The sequence below is a fragment of the Podarcis cretensis genome (genome assembly GCF_951804945.1).
Source record: "Podarcis cretensis genome assembly, chromosome: 3".
NCBI lineage: Eukaryota > Metazoa > Chordata > Lepidosauria > Squamata > Lacertidae > Podarcis > Podarcis cretensis.
The window spans coordinates 344,106-365,234 of record NC_137172.1 but is presented as its reverse complement, the minus strand read 5'-3'; the positions used below and the strand labels follow the sequence as shown (position 1 = coordinate 365,234).

The 21,129-nt window shown below is 55.6% G+C and overlaps 2 protein-coding genes across 3 annotated transcripts; one reads left to right on the top strand and one right to left on the bottom strand.

Moving 5' to 3' along the window:
- Window positions 1–2,916: 2,916 nt before the first annotated feature.
- On the top strand, window positions 2,917–4,040 carry UCN (urocortin). Its single transcript, XM_079971142.1, has 2 exons — window positions 2,917–3,140; window positions 3,423–4,040. The coding sequence occupies exons 1-2, from the start codon at window positions 3,134–3,136 to the stop codon at window positions 3,860–3,862; spliced, it is 447 nt and encodes a 148-aa protein (XP_079827268.1). The 5' UTR covers window positions 2,917–3,133; the 3' UTR covers window positions 3,863–4,040.
- A 1,971-nt stretch (window positions 4,041–6,011) lies between these two features.
- Window positions 6,012–21,129, bottom strand: TRIM54 (tripartite motif containing 54). Of its 2 annotated transcripts, none has more exons than XM_079971049.1 (10): window positions 20,703–21,129; window positions 14,400–14,572; window positions 12,912–13,083; window positions 12,059–12,154; window positions 10,589–10,822; window positions 10,353–10,375; window positions 9,464–9,588; window positions 8,241–8,348; window positions 6,774–6,824; window positions 6,012–6,142 (listed from the first exon to the last, which is right to left on the bottom strand). In XM_079971049.1, exons 1-10 carry the CDS (start codon window positions 20,868–20,870, stop codon window positions 6,129–6,131), a joined length of 1,164 nt encoding a protein of 387 aa, XP_079827175.1. In that variant the 5' UTR covers window positions 20,871–21,129; the 3' UTR covers window positions 6,012–6,128. The 2 variants fall into 2 exon arrangements, with proteins under 2 accessions (XP_079827175.1, XP_079827176.1); XM_079971050.1 differs by having other exon boundaries at window positions 6,012–6,139; window positions 20,703–21,128.

Here is a 21,129-nt window from a genome sequence, read left to right as displayed (position 1 = left end):
GGGCAGGAGGGGTCTACCTTCGGGTGGGAGGGGGTGCTGGACATGATAGGTGTCCCTGAGCTAGTGCGCTTGTAAGCGCCTAAACCACTGCTGTTTTCGGGGAAGGTGGAATCGGGCCGGGACGCAAGGAGTCCGGCCCGGCGAAGGTGTCAGGGCGGCTCCGAGGGCCGAGCCTGCGATGGCGGGACGCGGCCTCCTCCCTCCCTGCGGGCCGGTCTTTTTCGCTCGCCTCCTGCCCGGCGGGTGTTTGCCAAGAGGCCAGGCAATTGCCGGCGGCTGTTTGCTTTGTCTCCCGGCGGCCGAGCGAGCCAGCTGAGCCCCGCGCCGTCTTCCCTCGTGAGCGAGGCAGCCTCAGCTCCAGGCGACGCAGAGGTCGGGCCCCTTCCCCGGCCAGAGGGGCTTCAGTGGGGCCAGTTCTCCACTCGGCTGGGCCATAAGCTGGGCGTGGGGGGCGGGCAGCGCGATGGCCGAAAATAAACCTGTCGGTCAGCCAGAGCCTCCAGGCGCTCTCTGGCCCAGCAAGGCAGACGTAGCTGGGGAGGGACACCCCAAGAAGGGCTGCAGCACCCCCCTTCCAGCTCCAGGTCCCGCTGCGGCCCAAGCCTGCGCTGCCCCATCCATCCTTGGCCATGAGACCCCCAGACCCAGTTCTCTGAAGCGCAAGTGAGCTCCCCTCGGGCCTTCCCTCCCTGGAGTGCCAGGCAGAGTCCCGCTTCCCATCGTGGCTCACGATTTGCAAAGGACCTGTCCTATAGGGACACCCCCGCCTCGAAGTCTGCCTCGCTCCCCTGCCTTCCCCCATTCCAGAAGCGGGAGCCCTAATAATACTCCATTAAAAGGCACTTGGATGAGGCAGTGCAATGGCCTGCGGGGCGCCGGGGGGGGGCGCGGAACAGGCTGCCGCATTAAGAGGCTGGGGAAAGAAAGGCGCTCGCGGGCCTCGCGGTGAGGTTAGCCGGGCCGAGCCTTCCGGGGCAGCCTAGCGAGCCCTTCCCGAAACCCCGGACCCTGAAACCCCACGGGGAGGGAAAGGGCATTTCAAAGCATTTCGGAGCGACCCCTCTGTCCCCAGACAGTCCGCTTCCACCGGCAGAGGCTCTCCAGGGTCTCCAAAGTCTTTGCCAGCCTCACCTGAGGACGCAAAGATTGAACCTGGGCCCTTCTGCACTCCGAGCACCTGCTTCTCCCCCCCCTACCCTGAGCCAAGGCCTTTCCCAGCCACTATGCGCACTCCTTCCGCTGTGGAGGTCGGGAAGCAGGACCCCTGCCTGACCCCCTCGAGGGAGACCTTAATGGCTATAGGAATGATGGTTGGGGAGCCCGAGCGCACTGGGCGGAAGGGCTCGCGGGCGCCAGTTTGGGCAACATCCCAGCAAAGAGGAGTCGGGATAGCAGAGGACAAGCGCTCGGGGCAGCGCTCTGGGGGAGCGAGGCGCGTCTCCAGACCCGGAGGCTGGCTGGACAGAGGCAGGGAGAGCTGTCAGGGTCGCGCCTGTTCAGCACCACGGACAGCGGCTGCTCCCGGCCGAATTCGGCTGCTTAGAATTTTCGAATTGTAGAGTTGCAGGGACCTCAAAGGGTCATCTAGCCCAACCCGCTGAAGCCCCCTGTTCCTGAGCATGTGGCCATGTCTCTTCCCGGTGGACATGGAAGGCAGTCTGTGCCCTGTGAGGAGATGTCGCCTGAGTGGGGAGACGGAAGTTCTCCCAAACCACAGCTTCCTCCGCAGCAAGCGCTAATCTTGCCCCCCCTCCACCGTGACAGCGGCCGGAAGGCCAGTGTGTTGGGTCAGCTCGGCTGCCGGCCTCTGCTTCCTGGCTCTGCCCTGTGGGGATTTGTCCCTTTAGCCTTGACCCCAGTTTTGACAGCCTCTCTTTGGGGTTTCCCGCAGCCCAGGTCTGGATCTCCTCTTGGTCTCTGAGTGCTTGAGCCTGAAGCAACAGTTCAGAATCTCACCCTCCTAAGGGCACCTAGCGAGGGAACGCGGAGATGCGACAAAATGGTCCTCCTCTTCAGCTATGTTGTTTTCTTTTTAAATTAATAACTAAAGTAAATTAGATATTGCATCGAGGGCAGAAACCCCTTCAAGTGGCCAACTGGGAATAAGTCCCCCGGAACCCTCCCTTGATGGCGCCGACTGCTAGGTGCTACTCCCCCTCCATCCTCGCGCGTACCCCACCACACTGCCCGAGGACCAGGTTCCTTAGGGAACAGCCTACGACCTCTGTGGCGCCTGCAGGTTCAGCAGGGAAGCGCGGTGGACTAGAAACAAACCCCGCGGCCTTGATTCTGCTCCCCAGATGCTCCAGCCCGAACTCCACCCAGTCATCACCTTCCTGCATTGGACGGGGTTGGGCTAGATGACCCTCGGGGTCCCTTGCAACTCCAGAATTCATTCATTCTGCGGTTTTATTGGGGCGGGGGGAGTATCGCTGTCCCGCACCCACAGCCCCCCCTCTCCAGTCTATCGCTCTCAGTCGGCGCAGCCCCTCCGACAGAGTCATGCAGCCCGGAGCCGGGAGGGGTAACCGGGGGGCGCGAGAAGGCAAGCGGGGAGCGGGGCGGGGGGGGGGGGGGCGCGAGTGCCGTGGAGTTCAGGACAGACGTCCAGAGGTTCCTGCGCGCAGCCTTGGGGCTCAGCTGCAGAAGCGGCGAGAATCCCGGCGGGGGCGAGGGCGCCGCGCAGGGGGAGCCGCGACTCCTTCTCCTCCGCCCGGTCCCAGGAGGGTCCTTCGGGGGCCGCCGCCGCCCGCTCCATCGGCAATCAGTCCATGTCCCGAGCTGACGTCAATGGATCTCCCGGCCTGCTCTATATAAAGATTCCTCCCGCGGCTCCGCGCACCCTTCTTCCCGGCTTGGCAAGGACACCGTGGGGAGAGAGTCCCCGGCGTCGCAGGGCGGAAAGAAGGAGAGAGAGAGAGAGAGAGAGAGAGAGAGAGAGAGAGAGAGAGAGAAGAAGAAGAAGAAGAAGAAGAAGAAGAAGAAGAAGAAGAAGAAGAAGAAGAAGAAGAAGAAGAGAGGAAGATCTCCTCACGCCGAGGCGGAGAAAAACCTCCTTCCTGCGGAGGGAGCCTGGTCCGGGGCTGCCCCGTGTCGCCCCCTGTTGACATCGGACACCAGGAGCGGCTGAGAGATGGCTGGTGAGGGACTTGGGTGGGGGCGCAGTCTTCTCTGCCCTAGAGTTTGCCCGGGGGACATGAGGGGGGAAGAGCTGGAGGAGGGACGGGGCGGCGAGGGGCTGAAGAGCTGCTCCACAGGTGGGCGTCGGGGCTGCTTCAAACTCTGCCTCCCGCGCTGCGACTGAGCCCTGCTGCTCTCCTGCCAGTGACTGCGAGAAGCGGCTGCGGGCCCCGACGGGCCTCCTTGGGCCTGATCCGGCGGCTCCGGGGCTCTCCTGATGTTCTGTTCCTCTCCCCCTCTAGGCCTGGACCGCCCCAGCATGAGGCGGGCGCCGCTGCCCATCCTCGTGGCCTCGCTCCTGCTGGTGTCCCACGCGGCTCTCGGAGTCAGGCCAGCGCTGGCCCTCGACGGCAGCGCCGAGAGCGGCTTGAGCCTGCGGCTGCGGCTGCTGCTGCTGCTCCGGGGGGAGGACCGCGCCGCCGCCTGGCCCCTCCCGCCCCGGCTGCCGGCTCCGGGGCCCGACGGGGTGGCCCTGCTGGTGCGCTCGCTGCCGCGCTCGGGCCCCGACGGGGAGCTGCTGCTGCGCCGCCGCCTGGCCGAGCGCCTGAAGCGCCGCGACCCGCCGCTCTCCATCGACCTGACTTTCCACCTCCTCCGTCAGATGATGGAGATTTCCCGGGCGCAGAGCCAGCAAGCCCAGGCCGAGCAGAACCGCCTCCTCTTCGACTCGGTGGGCAAGTGAGACCCGGACAGGCCGGCCGGCCCCGGACCGTCTTCGGTCTCCTCCGCCCCGCCCGCCCGCAGAAGGAGGCCGCCCCAGACCAGCCGCCCCGGAAGGAGAAGGCGCAGACGGGGCGCTCTTGGTGCGATGAAGGGGGAGACGGAGCGCTTTTTTTGGCGTGCGAGGGGAGGAGGAGGGCCGGGAGAACCGGGAGTGGAGGACGGAGGCTGGAGCGGGGATCCCTCCTCTGTGGACCGGGGGAGGGGACGCTGCCCGGCGGGAGAAGCGCAGAAGTCCAGGAGACGCGCTGGGTGGAAGCGCAACCGCTCGCCCCAAGGATCAGCCACTGAACTGCCCGGCGGGATACGCTCCCTTTATGCTTTTGCGGGGGGCGCTGGGAAGGGAGGGAATCTTTTTGCGGGGGGAGAGAATCTCAGTGGGATGCGGTGGGGGGGGGGGAGAGGCAGTTCTTTCCTCCCTTGAAGTTACACACCCACCCAACCACGCTAAGCCGCTCCAAGAGAGGCTAGCGAACTTGAAGCGCTCTCCTCCTGCTCCTTCTGTGTCTTCGGGAGTCTGTCCCACGGCCATTCCGCGGGGCTTCCTTCCAAAGAAGCGTGTCACGGGGTGGGCAAGCGCAGCGGGAGATGATGATAGAAGCTGAGGCTCTCCACTCCTGAAATCCTGCCCCCCCCCCATAGCCCAACTCAAGGGGGTGGGTGGAGGAAGAGACCTTTTCGAACCTCTCAGGGTTGTCCATGCAGACGCGGCTCCCCGATCCTGGTCCTGGGACGGTGCAGGATTATCCCACCCAAGTTGCTCCCTCCGCAAACGAAGGCGCAAGCCCAGGCAGGCTTTGGCCGCGACCATCAGCACCGTGGACAGCAACCCCCCCCCCCCCCCGCGCAAGAGCTGCCTTGAGAGTCGGCAGGGAGCGTAAACTGAGAGGAGGAAATGGAGACACACCCCTTCTCGCCGCCACTTTGGTTATTACGCGGCAGCCATCACTCTTAAAATATATGTATTTATGATTTTCCACTATTTACTACTACTGTTGTTGTTGACGGTATTAATATTAGTAGCTCCGAAGGGATGTCTCCGAACTGAGTGAACGGGCAATAAAATGGCAAACGCAATTCAATGCTAACAAGTGTCAAGATATGCAAGATTTTGGGGCGGGAAATCTTAATTTCACATACTCTTGTGGGGTCTGAACTGGAGCTGACGGGCCAGGAGCGACACGATCCGGGATCCGAGGAGGAGGGGGAGGCTGAGTGAGGAGGGGGACGCCACGCGCGGCAGGTGCGGGAAAGGCAGATTTCACGCGCGGGATCCTTAGGAAAGATGATGAAAAGAAAACTGCCAGTATCGTGATAATAGAAATGCAAATCTATGGTGTGACGACATTTAACTGTGTGCAGTTCCGGCCGCCTCGCCTCGAAAGGGATATTGCAGAGTTCAGAAAGGCGCAACCAAAACGGTCAGGGGGGGTGGGGGTGGAGCGGCTGCTCCCCTGAGCAGAAAGCAGCATTTGGGACCTTTTAGTTTAGAGAAAAGGGAATCCATGTTTATGAAACGATGCATGGCGTGGGAAATTTCTCCTCCTCTCAGAGCAAAAATGATTTTGTGGAGCTGGAAAAGGTTCGGGAAAAGTCCTTCAATGGGTTGGAGCGATTCGCCTTTTTGGAAAAGTTTTCGGATCTTTTCAGCTTGGGGGGAAAGGGGGGTTCTGCCCTTCTTCCAGCCCCCGCCCCTCCCCCCGGGGTCTCCGGGTGGTCCACGCCGTGGGCTCCTCCCCGCCTCTCCGCCTCCTCGGCAGCCCGGCTGGGGCGCTGGAGAAACGGGAGCGCCTGTCTCCGGATTCCCCGCTGCCCTCGCCCAGCCTCTTCCATTCGCCCCGTCTCGGGCCTCCTCTTCGGCTCCTCGCGGCCAGAGACCCGGGGGACGGACTCTGCCGCAGGGCACTTTTAAAAGGGTTCTTTAGCACCGCAGCGGGGTTGGACTAGATGACCCCTGGGGCTACCTTCCAAGGCTACAGTTCCAGGTGATCCTTGGACTCCCTCGCCCCCCCCCCATGCCACTTCCACTTTCTTCCGAAGGGGCTTCGCTGCCTCAGGCCGAGAGAGCGCCCCATCCCACCAAAAGAAAAACGGGACCTGGAATCAGCGGCTTTAGCAAACGTGACACAACTTTATTCTCTCGGCAGATTAAAAACTCGGCAAAGTGCAGGCGAAAGCGAGGAAGTCCTTTGGCGGGGGCGGCGGGGGGGCGCTGCTGCTTTGACTCCTCAGTGCTGACCTGCTTGAGGGGGAAAGAGCCACACTCAGCATTGGGGGAGGGGGTGTCTGGGCTCATCGGCCTGGAAGAGAGAGGGCAGCCCCCCCCCCGAATTTCTCTTTTACGTCCAGCTCGGAGCAGAAAAGAAGGTGTGGGAGCCCTGAAAACTGCATCTGGGAGTCCCCAGGTTTTCTTTAAAAACCTCAGATTTTTAAATTTCTGGAGGCAGGGGAGAGGGGGGTATGCCTTGGGGGTAAGCCGGACTGTGCCCCACTCAGTGCTGAGCCAAATGGGCTGCTGATGCTCAACGGAGCTCATGGCTAGGCTGATCCCCAAGGGGGGTGGGGGTGGGAGGAGTTGGAGCCACATTCACATTCCTGACTCCCCCCCCCCCAGCCTCATTTGGGCTGAGGCAGGTGTGCTGGGGAAGTTTACTTACCTTCAGTTCACAGTATGTTCCTGAAAGCAGGCTTTAGCTTGTAGTTACAGAAGAGAGTGTGGGTTCATTCCATATGGGAGTTGAGCCCATGTGCTGCTGGCTGAGGGCCAGCAGACAGCAAAAGACACCAGGATGGAATAAGGTGGAAAAGGGAAGGTGGCTGCGTGACCAGCCCTTTTATGGGGTCTCCCAGGGTCAGATCCAGGACGCACTTACCATGAGAGGCACTCGCTGGCTTTGGCCTCAGCCGGGGCAGGTTCTCTCCATCTAGGCAGAGAAAAGGGAGACTCTCAAGCCCTCAAGCCCATGAGGTTGCCGGGGGTGACTAGATGACTCTTTCAATCCCATTCAACTCTACAACGACTCTCTGGTTCACATGTCAGGTTCTGCCAGTGGGGAGGGCCCGTGTCTGAGCCCAAGCTCAAAGAAAGAGAGGAAGCAGCTGCCTGGCGCAGAGTGAGGCCCTTGCTTGGTCCATTGAGCTTAGGGGACAGCAGCCCCCCAAGGTCTCTGAAGCCCTACCTTGGGAAGCCCCTGGGGCGGATGGGGGAGCATACCTGCAAGCAGAGCAGGTGCTCCACCACCAAGCATAATGGCCCTTCATCTATTATGGGATGTGAAGTCTGGCCTATGCCGCTGCCTGCCTGGACCCTGCTGGAGTGAGAATGCTTCCAGCCAAAGCCAGCTGAGCAGTCCTGGCCTCCTCTTCTTTGTCTTCTTCACCTGCGATGTGTGCATTTCAGAGGGTTGGCAGTAGTGAATTTGGGGTCTCCGCTTTCAGCAGTGCCCTGTGTGGTGCTAAAATTTGGTGCCCCCCCCCCCGCTCTCTGTTCTACAGCATCATGGTGGTGCCCCCTGCAGCTCGGCGCCCATTGTGGCCAAACCAGTCATGCCACCCTAAAGCTGCCTCTGGGGTTGGTCTAGATGGCCCTTGGGGTCCCTCCCAGCTCTACCGTTCTATGGTTCTACACAGAAGCTTCTACAACAGCAAAGCCAGTCAGTTCCACAAAGACCCATCGCTGGAAGAGGGGCAGGAAGAGCTCTCCCACCACTGCCACCAGATTTGCATTCAGAACGGGAGAGAAACTGACTGGGTCAGGCAGCCATTGTCCCTTCCAGCCCAGCCTCCTCTCTCACAGGGGCCACCTGGGTGCAGAGGCAGTTTCACAGCCACCTGAGCAGCGCAGTCATACTGGGGGCTGCAGGGCAGGGGGCCCCACAGCAATGCTGTAGAATCGAGAACAAGGAGGGGGCAATTTTAGGGTGCTGCTGACATTTGAGAGCCCAAAGTCTGCCAGTGCTGGATGCTCCACAAATAAACCAGCAAGCAGGATCTGATCCCAAGAGCCCCCTCCCGTCCTGTGGCTTCCCTGGACAGCCCCCTCCTCCTCCTCCTCCTCCTCCTCCTCCATGAATTAGATATTCTCCTGAGGAGGGGAGTTCCACAGTTCAACTGCATGAAGAAGTTCTTTCTCTTATCCGCCATGCATCTTCCAACAGATCCATTCCTGGCTTCCTGAGTAAATTGCGGGTGTGAGATTGAGGGACTCTTCTGGAGCCCAGGTGTCGTTGACCCACCCAGAACTCACGGTGCCTGATGGCTGTGCCAACCCCCAGCCCCACCACCAAGCAGCCCCAGGCCAGCCCCCCTTGCCCCCCTCTCCCTTTCCAGTCCCAACTCACCTTCTGTCCCCTCGGGGGCATCTGTCCCCTCCAGATGTTCTCCCTCTTCTGCCTCCAAGCCCCCCTCTGGGCCAAGACCCTCCTGCTCCACGTCCTCTCCAGCAGCATCTGAAAGGGAGAGGAGAGAAAGGGGCCGGTAGTGAAGAAAGGCCTTCCTTCAGCTGGAAATGTTGTGGATAGTAGGAGAGGATATATGAATTTAATATTATCCTTCCGCGCTCATGCTAGTGAGCTAGTAGCAGAGCACATTCCCCTGTATATTGCAGGAAACTAGTTGGTAGATTCGTCTGGCTTGTCCAGATAGGATTGTTCCTGGCAAATTCCCCTTTGTTCCCTCTTAAAAAGAATAAAGACACTTCTTTATAAGACGTTTACTTACATTCAGTTCACAGTATGATCCTGAAGGCAGGCTTCAGCTTGTAGTTACAGAAGAGAGTGTGGGTTCATCCCTTATGGGAGTTGAGCCCACATGCTGCTGGCTGAGGGCCAGCAGACAGCAAAAGACACCAGGATGGAATAAGGGGAAAAGGGAAGATGGCTGCGTGACCAGTGCTTTTATGGGGTCTCCCACATCCATCTACCTGGTCACACGCAGGGGGAGGATGCTCCAGACCAGGTGTGACAGGAAGTCCTCCTGGCTGGTGCAACATCCCCCTGTGGGTCCATTCTGGGCAAACAGGAAATGTTGTATTTGACAGCTTTCTGTGATGTCACATTCCACACTGTTGCCCACCCACCACCTCAGGGAAAGCTGCAGAATCCCATGGAGATGGCGATGGGACATTTTCTCTCTCTGCGTCAATCGTGCATAAATTTTTCTCAAAGGTTTTCTGGAAGCCCAAGTGTCTGCTGTGCTGGCAGGTGCAAGCAGGGTTCTAGGTGTCTTCTGTGCAGACACAGACACAATCGTACCTGCAACACGGGGGCTGGACTAGATGACCCTTGGAGTCTCTTCCGACTTTACAGTTCTAGGATTCTGTGAACACTCTTCAGACTAAAACTGCCAGCTTTTCATCACTGTCTGCCAGGATATGGGGGGGGGGGAGCAGACAGGCTCAGTGGGGCTCCCTCTTCCTTGTGTCCCAGGTGATGCCAGTTCCTTCCCTGACTGCGGCTCAGCCCAGCAAGCCAGCGATCCTGAGCTCTGCCCATGGAAGGAGATGGCCAGCCAGCGGCAGTCTTCCCTTCTTCCCATCCCCTTCTGGTCTAGGTGTGAGTCTCACCTGTCTGGAATTCAATTGTCCTCAGCATTTCCGCCACGTGGTCGATGTTGACCGTGAAGTGGTCCATGCTTTCATAGCCAGGCTCTGGGTGGCTGCTCATGGAGACTTTGGACATGTCTGTGATTCTGCGGGGGGAAAGAGGAGAGAGGTGGGACCGAGCCCATTCCCCAGGCAGGCAGGCAGGCCGGCAGGCCCACTCTTCACCTGTGTTGCAGCAGTGGGAGATTAGCAGCCAAATTCAACAAATGCATATTATTGGGACTAACAACACAGGGCTATGCTGCTGGTAGGCAGATACTCAGACCATAGAGGTACGATTGGTAGAGAGGGTTCTGTGTGAGGTCATTTCCCCTGCATTCCTGGAGGACACTTCCTGTCCCTGCCCCTCTTCCTTTGAGTGGCTTTGGGTGCAGACATGCCTCTGCTTGCTCCAGCACATGCCTGAAGCTGGTTATCCTGGACATGGAAGTATTTTGCCTGCAAAGCTTTTACTGCTGCCATTGCTGTGATCCAACGCATGAATATAAACCAAGTAAATATTATTTTTAAACTTACTTCCCAAGCTGTTGCCAGACTATTTGTGAAGGAGAGCCAGCTTATTCCATATCTGGACTTGCATGCACTAAGGATGACTCTGAACCCAGAGAGAGACCCAGCTGCTTGGGGGGTGGAGTCGGGGGGGGGGGCTCCCTCAAGGTCAAGAGGATCCAGGAGAGCCAATAGGTGGCTGAGTCAGGGGGTGAAACTTTGGTGCCTGGGTGAGGGCTGCCCCCTACTGTTGGCTTGGCCCACCGTTGTGCCCCTGGTCTGTGGGGTGGTGCTGAGCCCCTGGCCCCCCAGGAAAGATGCAAGAGGCTCTGCTCCTTCCTCCCCATCTCATGCTACTCACTTTTTGATCAGCTCCTTTGCCTGCTGTAGGAAAAGAAAGAGAGCGTTTCAGCACCAGCCCTGGCAGGTAGAACCCTTTGAACAACCCCCTTCACAAACCAAAAGGGGACCATTGTTTTCCCCAGGGTTTGCACAGCCCCTCCCACTATTTTCTGTGGGTCCCTGCCCCCCACCCACCTCAAGCATCCTGCCCTGCCCAGTCCCCCCTCCCGCTCCTTCCGCCCCACCTGCATGTACCTGGAGGTAGACAGCCATTTGGGGCTCCTCCATGGACTGGATGGCCGACTCCACCAGCTTGGAGGAGACCTCAAGGTGGTCCCCATACTGGCGGATCAGGCCCCGCACCCGCTGGAGCTTGTCGTCCTGCTCCCGCCCAATCTCCAGCAGAAGCTCCTTCTTTCGCTCTTCCAGGATGCTGTACAAGGAGTCAAAGCGCAGGCAGAGGTGCTGCTTCTGCCGCCGGGCGTTGTCCTGCCAGGGGAGGCAGGAAGCAGGTCAGCACAGTGTGACAGGGATTTTGAGGTCTTAGATATCTTAAATGCTCATAAGTGTACCAACCAAGCATGTACATAGATCAGCACAGGAAGACCGACCTGGAACCATTTTGATTCCCAAACTGAGCAAATGTTTTATCTGCGAGGTCAAATGGAAAAGTCTCCCCATTATATTTTCCTTCACAAATCCTTTCTTAAGGGTATGAATAGGGTGAGCCTGTGACCTGGCTCAGGAACTAAGTATTTGTCATTACAAAAGACTGGCCAGGCTCCCCAGGGTATCCAATCAAGTGAGCATTCAACAGGTAACCTGGCAGACAGGAGGTAAACAAACAAACCACTCAGATTTCTGCTGTAAACCGCCTTTTCTGTGATGTAGGTATGATGTATCTGGGGTGGTGGTCTTGGGACCCTGTTGCAACAGATCAATAAAGATCAGGCTTACTAGCTGCTTTGCTTCTCAATATTCTCTGGTTGGCCTATGTTATTTTCACCTACCAATAGGGAACCTATGTAAGGACTCTTGGATACCCCATGAGGAGAAAAGGGCAAATTTTGTTTACAACAACGGTGGGCTCCCAAACCTTTCTGGGCCTCTGCCCCTTTGGCTCCATAAACGCATGAACCCAGAGGCCCCCACCCCACCCTATAGAAAGGATCGTTCAACAGCAGCACAATAAAATTAAAAACAACAAATTGTACATTTATTCAAAATGCAATTTAAACTATTAAGCTTGATTAATATGCCAAATTGGATGAACTTGATCCAGTGACCCTGAAGCCAGAGATTAATCTGAACTTCCAGCACCCCACTGCATCTTAGCCCCCCCCCCAGGTAGTCCCACTGCCCCCCAGGCAACACTACCACCCGCTTTAGAAACCACCAGCCTGCCAGGTTTTGAAAAGGCCTCTTTTCACCCCCTGGGCAGGGCTCAGTTGGCCCCTTGGCAGGACTCACCCGTTTCCTTTATTTGTGAGTCACCTTTTGGCCCCTGAGAGGGGTCCGAAGGCAATTGCAACTTTGAAGGTTTAAGGCTATATAATGGCAGGTTTTTAAATCAGCTCAGAGATCTCCTGGGGCTTCAGAATTCCCTGCAAATTCTACAGGGGGGGGGGCTCTTCTCCCCAGATTCCACTTGCGCAGGGGATCCACCAGAAGAGACAAGCCCCAGCCGGGTGCCCAGTGGGAGCACGGAGGCTCCTCCCCACTCACCTCAATGGTTTTGCAGATCTCCTCCATCTGGGTGATGATGGCCTGGATCCGGTCGTTCCCAGCCACCAGCATGGCGATGCCATCGCTCAGCTCCCCCTGCCCAGTCAGAAAGAGGGAGGAAGACTGTGGGATGTAATCCACTGGGAGCAGTCAAATACAACATTCCTTGTTTTCCTAGAGTGGACATGCAAGGGGATGTTTGGTCCAGCCCATGGGTAGGCAAACTAAGGCCCAGGGGCCGGATCCAGCCCAATCACCTTCTAAATCCGGCCTGCAGACGGTCCATCCAGCAGAAGCACTGGGATTATTCCCCCATATGGGGTAGATCCACATGTACATATTTGTAACTAAGTCTCCCTTCAGTAATCCAGCTGACAATAAGATTGTCATGTCTTTATTCTTTTAAGAGAACTTACCAGGACTTTACAATTCAATCTGAGACAGACTGAATTGTATACTAGCGAGAGGCTGACACAAGCCTGCAACCAGCTATCTGCTGTGCATGTAAGAAAAGGGAATGTAACTCTGCTACATAAAGAAACTTGCTAGCAAAAGTTTGGAAGGATATAAATAAACAATATATCCTCTCCTGCTACCCTGAACATTCCCACAAAGACAACCTCAGCTGACCACTTCAGTCTCCTCGTCATGTTGCAAGATCCGTGAGGGGGCCCTCCAGGCTAATGGGGGGGCCTCTCCTGCACCCCCTCCCTTAGATGCCAGTGTGAAGTGGGTGAGCTGAGCAGAGTTGGGAGAAGGCTGGAAGTTGGAGACACAGAGACTCGCTTGTTCTGTGCTGAATCCAATGCTGCAGGGAGAGGGCAGCCCCCCCACTGCCTCTGCTGCTTGGTACCTTCTGGCGCTTGTAGATGTTGGTCAGAGGGGCCACTTCACAGTCCTTGTGGGCCCCAAAGACTTTGCACATGGAGCAGGTGGGGACCTCGCAGGTGAGGCAGTAGATGTTGATCTTCTCATCCTCATGCTCCTCACACATCAGCTGCTGCTCCGCCTTGGCATGGAGGGGTCTGGGGGGGCACAGCAGGGAGAAGGAAAGGCTGGGTGAGCCCCCCAGACATTGCCCCTCCTCCTCAACCCACCCCGAGACAAATGTTCCCGATTTGGCCAGGAAAGGACCTGAACAGGGTGTCTTTTGTCATGGTCACCTCAAACCAGTGCAGAACTGGGGCACCGCCTTCACCCGGGATGCAGCAGGCCAAAGTGCCCGACCCTCAGAGGCAGTGTGGCCCAGTGGTCAGAGTGTCAGACTGGGACCTGGGAGACCACGGTTTAAACATCTCCACTGGGCATGGCCTTCAGCCAGTCACTGCCTCTCTCCGCCTAACCCGCCTCACAGGGGTGTTGTGGGGGTTAAACGAGGAGAGGGAGATCCATGTTGCAGCACCTGGAGCTCCCTTGAAATAATAATAATAATAATTTTTTATTTATATCTCGCCCTCCCCAGCTGAAGCCGGGCTCAGAGCAGCTAACAACAGTAAAGTAATACAGCATTCTAAAATCAATTCATTCTAAAGTCAATTCAGAGTCAAATTGATGGCAACCATTGGGCTAGAGTTCTGTGAGGATGACCAAAGGAGGGGGTCAGGCTGTGCCTTGGCCAAAGGCCTGGTGGAACAGCTCCGTCTTGCAGGCCCTGCGGAAAGATGTCAGGTCCCACAGGGCCCTGGTCTCTTGGGACAGAGCATTCCACCAGATCGGGGCCACGGCCAAAAAAGCCCTGGCTCCGGTTGAGGCCAGCCGAACCTCCCTGTGGCCTGGGATCTCCAAGATGTTTTTGTTTGAAGACCGTAGGGTCCTCCGTGGGACATAGCAGGAGAGACGGCCCCGTAGGTAAAGGTGAGGTAGAAATGCAGCCAACCAACTAATAAACAGAGGATTACATGGTTCAGTTTCTAGGCCTTGGTGTTGCAAATGTGAAGCCGACCCAGGAAGAGGGAGCAGAAACATAGCAGAGTAGGCAGCCAACAAAAGCAGCTCAGGTTCTGTGGACCCTGCAAGGTCTGGGAATAGCAAAAAAACTCTGGCTTGTGTGTATTTTGATAAAGGCTAATGCAAAAAGTGTCCTGCGGGTTGAAAGCTCATTTGCCCCTTTGCAGGAGGAGGGGAAGATGTGCTGGTTATTGAATCATAGATTGTATAGTATGAAGGGGACCCCAAGGGTCCTCTAGTCTACCCCCTGCGATGCGGGAATCCCATGGGAGGAGCCAAAATCTGAGAGCTGCTCCCTCATTTGGCCGGAAGGGAAGCTTCAGGGTGGACATGCCTGTGAGCAGAGGTGGGGGCCCCTCAGAGGTCTGAGCGCCCCTCCCTGCCCACTGCTTACCGAGAGGATTCCTGCTTGTAGATGTCAATGATGTTTTCCACAAGGAGGTTGCGCTGCAGCCCATAAACGCCATGCCGGTCCAGCACCACTTCATGCCGGCAGGATGGGCACCGGAACCGACCTCCTGAGGACACCGACGTGGAGCCGCGTGACTGCCAGAGAGGGTTGGAGGCCTGTGGGGGAGGCAGGAGGGGGCGGAAAATAGATCTGACCCACATGTGGGTAATGAAAAAAATAGTTGATGGGGTTCCTAGATTCAAAACGTGGGGCTTTGCACCCTCTTCAACAGGAGAGAGCCCCCAGCAAAATTTAAAACAGTCACAGAATTAAGCAGTAGTATAATGAGGGAATGTAAATTGGAAAACCCTTTTGAATATCTTCTTTAATCTGCTTTAAAGCTCATGGCCCCTTCTCTCTACTCCTCCAGCAACAGACCACACACTCTTAAGTAACTTTAAAAGCTTTACTTACTAAATCCCAAGGTTGGAGTCATGCATTATTCCATGCAGCAGCAAGGAGAACACAGGCAGGATAGTCTTGTGTGCAAAATATAGATTATAGTCTTAAGCATGGAGCAAGTTCAGACACATCTGTCCTGCCTGGTTAAACAGCTGGAAGAGAAGCAGCTTCACTTCCTCCCTCAGGAGCTAAGGGAGCACAACCTAGCTGAGTGTGCAAAGCCCCCCATTTTGAATCTAGGGGTGGGTGTGGCAAGGGACCTGCTGTCTTTCTCCATTCATGGTTTTCCCTTTGGCCACTAGGTGGCGCTGCTGAGGCTAGAGAGGGACACCCCCCCTTGGGAAAATGGCTCCCCCTCCCTCATCCCACCCCCAGGATCAGCCTCCAGAGAACACAGTTGCTCCAGCTTTTCCCCTTGGAAACGGCAGCCACGCAGCCTCCACACCATGGGTAGGCAAACTAAGGCCCAGGGGTCGGATCCAGCCCAATCACCTTCTAAATCCGGCCCACGGACGGACCAGGAATCAGCGTGTTTTTTCATGAGTAGAATGTGTGCTTTTATTTAAAATGCATCTCTGGGTTATTTGTGGGGCTTAGGAATTTGTTCATCCCCCCCCCCCAAAAAAAATATAGTCCAGCCCCCCACAAGGTCTGAGGGACAGTGGACCAGCCCCCTGCTGAAAAGGTTTGCTGACCCACACCAAACCAAAATGATGCCCTCCTGCAACTGTGGGTTTCGGTGTAGGATTTGCCAGCGTGTTCCAAGATGACCCCTCTGGGTTTTTTGGGGTCGCAGGTGGACAGAGCTGTCTTCCGCTTCAGAGGTCTTCTTCCCCCACAATTTGTGTTATGGGGTCTGTGTGGCACCTCTTGACTGGTCCCCAAATTTGGACCTTGGGTTTGCTTGGACTATTTAAGTTTCCTGTAAGGATGAATGTGTTTTTTGGGGGGGGTGTTACCTGACTGTAGAACAAGGGTTTTTTTCAGCCAGAACTCGCTGGCAGGGGTGTAGCCGGGATTTATTTTGGGTGGGGCAGGCACTATGTGTGTGTGTGTGGGGGGGAGAACAGAGTTATCTGTGACACAATTGGCCAGTTAGTTACATATTTTCATTTATTTGCTTGATTTAGGGGGGACGGGGGGGGGGGACTGAGGAGAGCTGTCCATCTGTCCCTGCTATGCCCATGCTGACCAGCCCCTCTCAGGTGAGTGCCATTGCCATTTGCAGAGAATGAGGGAGGTGTTCATGGTGAGTTTAGGCATCTCAGTTTCCAGAAAAATAGCCCGGCACAGACCCCTCTATCACCTCCATGATCCTGGAGTCTGGGGAAAGGGGCATCTGCAGGTTATGGGTGGGAGGAAGGCAGAGAGAGAGAAAACCAAGGAGGCAAAGGCCCCAAATTTCACATCATTATTTGATTGGTGGCATTGCTCTGCCTCCGCAGCCCAAGGCAGAAAAGGCCTCTGAATTTCCTGGAAGGCCCTGGAGGGGAGAGGGAGGGGAGAGTCCTGCTCTTTCGCTCGGACCCTGCTTGTGGGTTCCCCATAATGGGCACCTGGTTGGCCACTGCTGGAACAGGATCCTGGGTGAGATGGCTGGATCCTGCAGGGCTTTTTGAATGTTCTTATGCCACATGAAGGCAAGTCTGGGGTGGAGATGATTTAATTAATTTGCATGCCACCCTATACCCATATTCTCAACATAAAATCATAATATATAAAAAATGAAATGCATAATAAAAACAAAGACCATCCAATACTCCCACAACACATTTAAAAGGTCAATCAGCCAATCTCTAGTAAAATCAATTACTGCACGGGATAGATACAATACACACAAACGAGACAACCTTTGGTGCCCCGTGATTTTGGGGGTCAGTACCATCACAGTTGGGGTGTTTGGTTCCATGGGCTCCCCTTCTCAGACTCTCTGATCCTTGAGGAGCACCACTAACTTTCTGAGAAAACTACAGTTCATTGGCAGCCTCTCAAAAAACGCCCTCCTTCCTGCTGTGGATATTAAGACATCCTTAACGCACACTTCTGCCAACCTAGCAGTTCGAAAGCACGTCAAAGTGCAAGTAGATAAATAGGTACTGCTTTGGTGGGAAGATAAACGGCGTTTCTGTGCGCTGCTCTGGTTCACCAGAAGCGGCTTGGTCCTGCCGGCCACATGACTGTACACTGGCTCCCTCGGCCAGTAAAGCGAGATGAGCGCCGCAACCCCAGAGTCGACCGCGACTGGACCTAACGGTCAGGGGTTCCTTTACCTTTAACACACACACCATGTGGAAGGTCATCAGATCATCATTGAGACAATTCCTCTTTGCACTATGAAACCCAGAATTACTTCAGCTTTGGGGGAGAACATGCATCTTCCGCTGAATGGCAGCGTCTCAGTGCCTGGCTCAGAACAATCTGCTCCTGTCCCCCAAAGTCTGACCTGCTCTTGGGATAAACTGACCGTGTCTTTCATCAGGTGGACTCACAGGCAGGAGGTGCTTGAGCCCCTGAACTAGTGGCGTCCAAAGTGGGTAGTACTGCCCCCTCTGGGGGATTAACTATGAAGGCTCCAAGAGGCAAGGGGGCAGCAGGGGGTCTCTGGAAGTGTCAATATCAGGATTTGGATCATTGGATCAAGTTCATCCATCTTGCAGAATAGTAATAATAATAATAATAATAATAATAATAATAATAATAATAATAATTTATTTATACCCCACCTATCTGGCTGGTCCTCCCCAGCCACTCTGGGCAGCTGCCAAAATAATAATAATAATAAGAAGAAGAAGAAGAAGAAGAAGAAGAAGAAGAAGAAGAAGATAAAGCATCAGACATTAAAAACTTCCCAATACTTCAGATGTTTCCTAAAAGTTGTGTGATTCTTTATCTCCCTGACATTTGATGGGAGGGCATTCCACAGGGTGGGTGCCACCACCGAGAAGGCCCTCTGCCTGGTTCCCTGTAACTTGGCTTCTTGCAGGGAGGGAACCGCCAGAAGGCCCTCGGAGCTGGACCTCAGCGTCTGGGCAGAACGATGGGGGTGGAGACGCTCCTTCAGGTATACTGGATTTTGAATACAATTAATTCTTCCTGTTTTGAATTTTCTCAAGTTATTATCTTCCTTAGTGGCTTGCCTCAGCTGCAACAAAATATGTCTCTCCTGCATCGGTCTCTACAGCCAAAGTAGGCTCTTCAACCTCCCAACATTTTGTCTTCACCACAAAGGCGTACTCCTCCAACCAACCAGTCAAGGGTAGGGTGGGGGGCACTGGGGAGGGGTTTATGGAACCAAGGGGGTGCCCCCTCAAAAAAAAGGAAAAAGGTTTGGGAACTACTTCCCTAGAGTGTTCCACAAAAGAGGTCCACTCTTCTCCGCCTACATAATGGACAAATAAACCCCACCTGACATAGGAAACCTACTGCCTGCTCTGAATGCTGACCTGCTTTTGGCTCCCACCCAAAGCACATCACAAAATCCATTGTCCACAGCCAAGCCCTCCCAGGGAACGGCATCTGTTCAGACTCGTCAGAAGCTCACAACGAAAAAATGTATGCCAGGCATTCCTCAGACTGGAATACCACCCGACAAAGTGGACGGAACTCCAGAACAGGGGGATCCCAGGAAAGAAGAATCAGCTGCACCACAGGGCAGAGGTTGAAGGAGAATGACAGGTCACCACTTGCTCCCACTTCAAGAATCATAGAGTAGGAAGGGACCTCAAGGGTCATCCAGCCCAACCCCTGAGATGCAGGAATCTCAGTTAAAGCATCCATGACAGATGCCCCTCCAACCTCTGCTTAAAAACCACCCAGGAAGGAGAGTCCACCACCTTCCAAGGGAGACCGTTCTGCTGTTGGACAGCTCTTTCCATCAAGACGTTCTTCCAAATGTTTAGGTGGAATATCCCTTCTTGTCATTTGAATCTATTGGCCTGGGTCCTCCTCTCTGGAGCAGCAGAAAAGAAGGTTGCTCCACGGGACTTCCAAAGGTCCCATTTAAAACCATCCTGGACGAAGACAGACGCTCTCTTCTGACAGGCCTTGGGCTGTGGGACTCCACTTACATACAGACAATTCCTGCTAACAACAGGCCACAACAGAGACCCATACCCAGAGACCCCCTTTGTCCTCATCCTGGCAGGATTAGGTCCTGTACTAGTATCTCCAGAGTAGAGACACTGTACGGGGCCTAATCCTGCCACCCACAGCATCTGGGATTCATGCATTGCAATGCCTGCCTTTGCCTGCCAACAAGACCCCTTCTGCACATTGCAAACCCAAAAGTATAAATGGATACAAATCCGTCATCAGAAATGGCAATATTAAAAGAACAGTGAGGGAACATTTTGACCGCCCAGGAGACTGGAGCTGACCTTACGTGACCAGATCCTGGAACAAAAGAACTTCAGAAAGGAGGCTGCAACAGGAAACCACAGAATTGCAATTTATCAAGAGGCTAAATGCCTCACGCATTGGATCGGGACACTGAAATTTATAAAATGATGCCTGGCCTGGAGAAAGAGGATGCAGAAAAGTTTCCCTCCATCTCTCATCACACTAGAAGATGTGGACATCAAAGGAAGCTGAATATTGGAAGATTCAGAACAGATGAAAGAGTTTCTTCACGCTGTGTGTAGTTAAACTATGGAACTCCCTCCCACAGGAGACAGCCAGGGACACCAACTTGAACTGGGCAAATTCATGGGGGAGGAGAAGCTCTCAATGGCTCCTGGCCAGGAAGGCTCTGCTTCCAGAGAAGTCCTAGTTGCTGGACACCACAAGCGGGGAGGGGGCTCCTGGGCTCAGATCCTGCCTGGTGGTTTCCCATCTGGGCATCTGTGAAAACGGGAGGCTGAGCTACGTGGGCCTGATCCAGCAGCCAGGCTTTGAAGAATGTCTGTGCTATTGATGACTTGTTCTTAGTTAACTTCATCTGCCCTGCATTTCATTTTCTTCTGACCTCATTACTTGCAGGAAGCAACGATGTTGATGTGCGAATGCCTGAACACACACATCAGAGCAGCTGAAGATGGAGGAAGCCTAATGCAGGTCGCATATATAGAATCATAGAACTGTAGAGTTGGAAGGGACCCCCAAGGGTCATCTAGTCCAGCCCCCCCAACGCAGGAATCACAACTCAAGAATATCTGCTGGAGAGCCATCTGCCTTCCACACCTGGCTGCTCCTCCCCATCACCTCCATTTCCCCTTCCCTTCCTCATTAGGGGGCCAGGGATGGACCACGATGGAGACAGGAAGTAGTCACATCATGCCTGAGGATCACCTGAGGGAAAGGGGAAGGTGGCTTGCTAGCTAATTATTGTCATTTTATCCCACCTTTTTCTCCCAGGACCTCGAGGGGCTGTACATCGTTCTCCTCCCCATTTAATCTGCCACGACTGACCACCCATTGAGCTTCATGGCCGGGGGGGAGATTCGAACCCGAGTCTCTCCCAGGTCTGAGTCTGGCACTCCGTCCACTGCACTGCCCTGCTTCTGTGCAACGTCAGCCAGTTCTGCCCTCCTGATCACGTCTCCCTTCCCAGAGCTGTGTCCAGTACCTGAGCCCCCCACCCTCCTTAGCCCACTCAGCCTCCTGCCCCCCCTGCTCTCTCCCCACACCTCAAAGTCTTCTTTGGGGCAGGCGGCTCCTCTCCACTATTGCTTTGGCTCAAGTTGTTCTGAAATACCTCAGGCAGATTCAGAGCAAAGAGCAAAGGAGGAGAGTCTCTGGCCATGACGCCCTCCCTGCTGGATAACTCGGGTGCCCTCCAACCCCACCCACTTCCACCCCAGAGCTGAGAGCTGGCCAGGCAGGTGCGGAGACGCCGCTGGCCCTCACCTGGAAGATGTCGTTGGCGCACTTGCGGCAGAGGTTGTGCTGGCACGGCAGGATGACGACCGGCTTGGTGAACATCTCCAGGCAGATGGGGCAGATGAGCTGCTTCTCCAGGTTGTCCATGCTCTGCGAAGTCCCCAACAGCGGCTTGAAGCCCACGGCAAAGTTCATCCCCGCAGTGGCCCCCTGTGCACTCCAAGGGGCTCGGTGGCAACTGTGGACACCCCGGGCCTCCCTCTGCCCTCGTCCTCTCCCTGCCCCCTATCTGCCCCTCACACGTCTCTCTGCCGGCCTGGCAGCCTTGGACCCTTCCTACTTGGCCCCTGCCTGGCTCCCTCTCGCCTGGCCTGGTCCTTGGGCCTCCACCTGGCTGCCCTCGCTCCTGGAAGTCCTCTCTGCCTCGTTCTGGAGCTGCTTCTGGCCACCCACC

Bases quoted from the DNA above. Each gene is read 5' to 3' on its own strand.
- TRIM54 (XM_079971049.1), bottom strand. From the start codon at position 20,870: ATGAACTTTGCCGTGGGCTTCAAGCCGCTGTTGGGGACTTCGCAGAGC. The intron at 12,155-12,911 runs GTACCAAGCAGC...CTGACTGGGCAG, and splicing joins ACATCTACAAGCGCCAGAAG to GGGGAGCTGAGCGATGGCAT. The intron at 6,825-8,240 runs GTGAGTTGGGAC...TTCTCTGCCTAG, and splicing joins TGCCCCCGAGGGGACAGAAG to ATGGAGAGAACCTGCCCCGG.